Below are 6,000 nucleotides of genomic sequence, written 5' to 3' on the forward strand. Positions count from 1 at the left end.
AATAAATTCACTGTATTGGGAAACGAGCGAACAATGAGGGCCCATCTTTCATTGCGGAACGAGGGGAGAACCTGGAAGGGGGAGATGGGCCGTGATGGCATCTCCTCCTTTAGGGGGGGGGAGGAGCCGAGCGGTGGGTGCCCCCACCCCATCACAGCGGCTCCAGGTGGGGGCAGAGCCGCCCTCGCAGCCCCCCCCGGTCGCTTCGTTCCCATCCATCACCCGTGGACACCGCCGGGCCCGGCCACGTGCGGGGATCCCGGCAACGATCGCGGGGTTCCGTTCCATCCCGGTGTCCCCGGGCGCCTCCTCCGCACCCCCGGGAGCCGCAGCCGGGGTCAGGCCGAGCGCTAATGAACCGCGAGTGGAAATTTACTGCGCTCCCTCCGTGCCAGCGCCGGGCGGACGGCGGCAGCTTCCCCCGCTCTGTGCGCCCGTCGGTGGGCGGCTGCGGTTGTCGGGACTCGCGGAGCCCCCCGCGGTGCCGCCGTGATGCGCTGCGGTCACCGTCATCCCGGTACCGGGTAGAGCCCGGTGCGGGCACAGCGCTGCGGGCCGCCCCGTCCGTGGGGCTGAGTGATTTACCGGGCGGCAGAAGGAAATTCATTAAGATAACGGCCCCACCCCGACCCCCACCCCGACCCCGGTGTCGCTCTGTCCGTCCGTCCGTCCCTTTGCACGCGTCCATCAGGTGCGCAGGTCCTGGAAGGTCACAACGAAGGGACGGGGGGGGGCATCGCATACAGAGGGAACAAAACCCGACGGGAAGGACCGTGAGCGGGCACACAGCGGGGCCGCAGCCCTCTCGTTGTGGTGGGGGGGGGTCGTGGGACGGGGGTCGCGGTGCCGTTACTGCGGGGCCGTGCCGGTCTCCATGGCTGCGCAGCGTTGGGTCCCCGCCAGCCCCGAGCCTCGAGCGGAGGCGTTGGGCACGGAGCCCACGGTGCGAGGGAACAGCGCCGCGTGGGAGGGGTGGGAAGGAACAATGGTGGGAGTTGTGGGAGGGGGGCAAACAAAAAAAGAGGAGGAAAGCAGTGGAAAAATACCAGTTCTCGGCCCCTGGCAGCGCTGCCCGGACCCTCCCCGCCCGATGGATTATTGTACAAAGAAATGTTATTTTTGTTTCAATAATTTGCTGAGGCGCTGGAATTCCATCGCGGGGTTCGTTTTGTCCTCTGAGGGATCATTGTTCCTCCAGCGCCCGGGGTCTGAACGGGGCCGCCCGCATCCCCCCATCCCGGAGGTGTCCCCCTGTCTTGGCCGTGTGTCCCCCCTCTCCATCACCACCATCATCATCATCATCATCATCATCATCATCATCATCATCCCCACCACCACGTCCCGCAGCCCCGTCGCTCCCCGCTCGCTGTGCCCGCTGTTCCCGGTGGTCCCATCCCCACTCGCGGGGTGGGCGGTGGCCGATTTGTCCTCACGCCTCGCGGGGAATGAGGGTGGGTGGGGGAGGACGGAGCGCCGGAGGGGGTGAATGGGGTGGTGGTGTGTGTGGGGGGGGTTCGGGGCGTCGCTCAGCTCCGGGGGATGCTTTGAAGCGGATTCTTCCCATTGAAACGGGAACCGGGACCTTGTCGCCGTCCCACCGCCCGCCCGTCGGGGTGTCCCCGCTGGGTGCTGGGATGGCCGAGCCGGGGGGCTGCGGTGGGGATGAAACAGGGGGGGGGGGCGGCTCATGGGGGCGGCTCCGGTTCGCGGTGCCCGGGTGCGGTGGCACCGTGGGAGCGGCACCGTGGGAAGGCGCCGGGCCCCCCCGCAGCTCCGGAAGCCGCCGGCGCGGGGCAGTGAATGGGCGGAAGGCAGCGGCGGGACCCCCCGGCCCCGGTGCCACTTCCCCTTCCCGGGTCAGCGGCCACTTTCCCCTCCTGGAGGCGGCCCGACCCGGCCCGTCCGCTCCGAGCGCCGGTGAGAGCCCGGGACGGGAGGGAGGGAACGCACCGGGACGGCGCTGACCCCGTCTGGGGTCGCGTTCGGTGTCCCCTCCCGAACCCCCCGGTACCGGGGCACGTGCGGGCGCGGGGCGGGGGCTGCGGGGGGGGGGATCCGGAGCCGATGGAAAGTTTTGGGCTGGGCGGGGCCAGGGGGGGCGGGCGCTGGGAGCCGCTTAAGGGCGGGAGCGGAGGGGGAGCCCCGGCCGCCTTCACATCCCCGCGGGGCAGCGCCGGCAGCCGCCCGGCTCCAGGTGAGCGACGGGGGAGGGGAGAGGCGGGGGGGGTCCGCGGGTCCGTCCGTCCGTCCGTCCGTCCGTCACCCTCCGTGGGGTCGGCCCCACAATCCGCGTCCCTTCTCTACCGGTGCCGTCCCCCGCTGCCACCCGCGTACATCGCCCCCCCCCCCCCCCGCGTACCGATAGTCCCGGGGTCGGGGTCGGACCCGTCGTTCGTCGCCGTGTCCCTGCGATTAGTTGTGTGTGTATGTGGGGGGGGGGTCCCCGTTTCCTTCCATCCCAGCAGCGGGAACAATGGCAGAGCCCTTCGTGGTGGAGAGCCCCGACGTCGCGTACAGCAAAGACTTCATCGAGGCGCAATACACCTACAGCACCGCGCACGTCTGCAGGGAGGGCGGCGTCACCAAGGTAGGGGACGGGGGGGCACCCACAGGTGGCGTCGTCGAGCTGCCCCCATCCCGACCCATCCCGACCCCCATCCCGACCCTTATCCCGACCCCCCCCATCCTGTGCCGCAGGTCCGACCCTGCTCCACGCGTTTCACCTTCCGCACTTCGCGGCACGTTCCCCGCCTGGGGCTGATGCTGGTGGGATGGGGGGGCAACAACGGCACCACGGTGACCGCGGCCGTGTTGGCCAATCGTATGGGGCTGAGCTGGATGACCAAGAGCGGCCGCAAGGTGGGTGTGCGGGGAGGAGACGGGGTCCCTTCGTTTTATGGGGGGTGTTGGGGGATGTTGGGCCCTCACGTTCTGCCCCCCACCTCTAGAAAGCCAACTACTACGGCTCGCTGCTGCAGGCCTCCACTGTGTGCCTGGGAGCTGGTCCTGCTGGTGATGTCTATGTGCCATTCCGGGACCTGCTGCCCATGGTGCACCCCAACGACATCGTGTTTGATGGTAGGAGGGGGCTGGGATGGGTTGGGGGTGGTGGGGGCTGTGCTTTGAGTGTGACCCCATCCTGCAGGGTGGGACATCTCCTCTCTGAACCTGGCCGAGGCCATGAGACGTGCTGAGGTGCTGGACTGGGCGCTGCAGGAGCAGCTGTGGCCTCATATGGAGCAGATGAAACCCCGAGCATCCATCTACATCCCTGAGTTCATCGCTGCCAACCAGGAGGAGAGAGCAGACAATGTGCTGCGGGGCTCCAAGGCTGAGCAGGTGCTGGGGATGGGGTGGGTTGGGGACACACAGGGATGGTGGTGGGGGGACACCACGGGGACCCATCTGCATCCCCATCCCTGCAGGTGGAGCAGATCCGAAGGGACATCAGGGACTTCAAGGCCAGCAGTGGGGTGGACAAAGTGATCGTGCTTTGGACAGCCAACACCGAGCGCTTCTGTGACGTGGTGCCAGGGCTCAATGACACCGCTGACAACCTGCTGAGGGCCATCGAGGTGAGGGGGTGGGAAAGGGGGGATAACATGGATGTGCTGCAGTGCTGAGCCCCACGGTGTCCCCATAGAGAGGCCTGGAGGTGTCGCCATCCACGCTGTTCGCCGTGGCCAGCATCCTGGAGGGCTGTGCCTACATCAATGGGTCACCCCAGAACACCTTCGTGCCGGGTGCCATAGAGTTGGCAGCTCAACGCCGTGTCTTCATCTGTGGGGATGACTTCAAATCGGGGCAGACCAAGCTGAAGTCGGTGCTGGTGGATTTCCTGGTGGGAGCTGGGCTGAAGGTGGGTTGGGGCATGGAGCTGGGTTGACCTATTGTCTTTGGGATGGGCATGGAGCTGGGTTGACCTGTTGTCTTTGGGATGGTATGGAGCTGGGTTGACCTGTTGTCTTTGGGATGGTATGGAGCTGGGTTGACCTGTTGTCTTTGGGATGGTATGGAGCTGGGTTGACCTGTTGTCTTTGGGATGGTATGGAGCTGGGTTGACCTGTTGTCTTTGGGATGGTATGGAGCTGGGTTGACCTGTTGTCTTTGGGATGGTATGGAGCTGGGTTGACCTGTTGTCTTTGGGATGGTATGGAGCTGGGTTGACCTGTTGTCTTTGGGATGGTATGGAGCTGGGTTGACCTGTTGTCTTTGGGATGGTATGGAGCTGGGTTGACCTGTTGTCTTTGGGATGGCATGGAGCTGGGTTGACCTGTCCACCACTGATTGTCTCGCAATTCAATCACTCTTTGGCTCCCTCCCATGGCTCCCTCTGTGCCCCCCCTGCCCCACAGATCAGGTCCATCGTCAGCTACAACCACCTGGGCAATAACGATGGGAAGAACCTCTCAGCGCCGCAGCAATTCCGCTCCAAGGAGATCTCCAAGAGCAATGTGGTGGATGACACCGTACAGGCCAACCCAGTGTTATATGGCCCACAGGACAAACCCGACCACTGCGTGAGTGGGCTCTGGGTGTGGGGTGAGGGGTCTGTAATGGGGGGGGTGGGTGCTGACGGGGGTCCCTGTGCAGGTGGTGATCAAATACGTGCCCTACGTGGGGGACAGCAAGCGAGCCCTGGATGAATACACCTCTGAGATCATGATGGGAGGCACCAACACCATCGTCATCCACAATACATGCGAGGTGAGGGGCTGTGGGGCCGATGGGGGGGTAAGGGGTTCACCTTACGCTGAGCTCAATGGGACCCCCCCCTATTTCTCTGCCTGCAGGACTCGTTGCTGGCCAGCCCCATCATCCTGGACCTGGCCATCCTGACCGAGCTGTGCCAACGCATCACGTTCTGCACCGACAGCGACCCCGAGTTCCAGAGCTTCCACAGCGTCCTCTCCATCGTCGCCTTCCTTTGCAAAGCCCCCCTGGTCCCCCCAGGGACCCCCGTGGTCAACGCGCTCTTCCGTCAGCGCAGCTGCATTGAGAACATCCTGAGGTACCCAATAGTGGGGGGGAAAGGGAGGCAGTGCTGCCTATGGGGTGAGGGGGGGGCACAGTGACCCATAGTGATGCCCATGGTGGGATATGGGGGTCCCTATTCCCAGTGCAGAGGTGCCACATCAGCCAACATTTGGGGTCTGGTGTATGGGGGGGGCTCAATCCTACAGGGTTCAGCTTCTCGCCCCATATCAGGGGGTACCTGTGCCCCCCCCCAGCCAACCCCACCTCCCTCTCCCCCCTTTTAGGGCCTGCCTGGGGCTGCCCCCCCAGAACCACATGCTGCTGGAGCACAAGATGCAGCGGCCGCCGCTCGGCCCCAAACGCTGCTGCCCCGCGGGGGCCGCCTGCCCCATCACCCCCAAGAAGGCGACACCCCCAACCCAACTCAACGGGCACCCCGGGACCCCCCGCCCCCCCCTCCACATCGATGGGGCTGAATAACACCCACCCCCATGGATATGCACCCCCCCCTCCCACCACAACCAGTGGGGTGGGGGTCTCTGCTGTATGGGGAGGGCGGGGTGGGGGTCTCCCCACTCTTCCCCCCCCCTCTTTTTCTATCTGGGGGGGGGGTGCAATGTGGGCCCCCACCAAAGTGACACTGTGAAGCATTGAACCACAATAAACCCCCCCACCCACATCACCCCCCCCCCAACCCCCCAACACACACATCAACCCCCTTCCCCCCCCCCCCCCCATTGACCCCCCCCATGGAACCAAACGGTGCCTTCTGAAAAAATCCAGCTTCCATTTATTGATGTGGGGTCACTCGTTTTGCTCTTTTTTTTTTCCTATTATTATTATTATTTTCCTGCTTTTTTTTTGGTCATTTTCTCTTTTTTTTTGGGGAGGGGGGGAGAAAAAAAACCTCATTGCCTCTTTTCCTTCCCCCCCCCCTCCCCTTTTCGTTCCCATAAGCAACGCTTGCTGTAAAGACTCAGGGCTAAGAAATGGGGGGGGGCTCCCCCTACATAGAACTAAAGG

The 6,000-nt window shown here is 64.5% G+C and overlaps 2 protein-coding genes across 5 annotated transcripts in view; one reads left to right on the top strand and one right to left on the bottom strand.

The window, feature by feature from the left end:
- Positions 1-1,797: 1,797 nt before the first annotated feature.
- On the top strand, positions 1,798-5,834 carry ISYNA1 (inositol-3-phosphate synthase 1). Of its 4 annotated transcripts, none has more exons than XM_015886568.2 (11): positions 1,798-1,917; positions 2,466-2,587; positions 2,698-2,859; positions 2,949-3,078; positions 3,146-3,339; positions 3,426-3,575; positions 3,644-3,859; positions 4,356-4,520; positions 4,594-4,707; positions 4,794-5,011; positions 5,262-5,834. In XM_015886568.2, the coding sequence occupies exons 2-11, from the start codon at positions 2,474-2,476 to the stop codon at positions 5,455-5,457; spliced, it is 1,659 nt and encodes a 552-aa protein (XP_015742054.1). In that variant the 5' UTR covers positions 1,798-1,917; positions 2,466-2,473; the 3' UTR covers positions 5,458-5,834. The 4 variants fall into 4 exon arrangements, with proteins under 4 accessions (XP_015742054.1, XP_015742053.1, XP_015742055.1 ...); XM_015886567.2 differs by having other exon boundaries at positions 1,819-1,917; positions 2,463-2,587; XM_015886569.2 differs by lacking the exon at positions 1,798-1,917 and adding an exon at positions 2,050-2,194 and having other exon boundaries at positions 2,463-2,587.
- Positions 5,835-5,983: 149 nt separating this feature from the next.
- SSBP4 (single stranded DNA binding protein 4) overlaps positions 5,984-6,000 on the bottom strand; it is an 8,794-nt gene continuing 8,777 nt past the window's right edge. Inside the window, 1 exon segment of the mRNA XM_032441056.1 lies at positions 5,984-5,993. Within this exon segment, the coding sequence (XP_032296947.1) occupies positions 5,984-5,993 (10 nt within the window).

Source organism: Coturnix japonica, chromosome 28, assembly GCF_001577835.2.
Source record: "Coturnix japonica isolate 7356 chromosome 28, Coturnix japonica 2.1, whole genome shotgun sequence".
Lineage (NCBI taxonomy): Eukaryota > Metazoa > Chordata > Aves > Galliformes > Phasianidae > Coturnix > Coturnix japonica.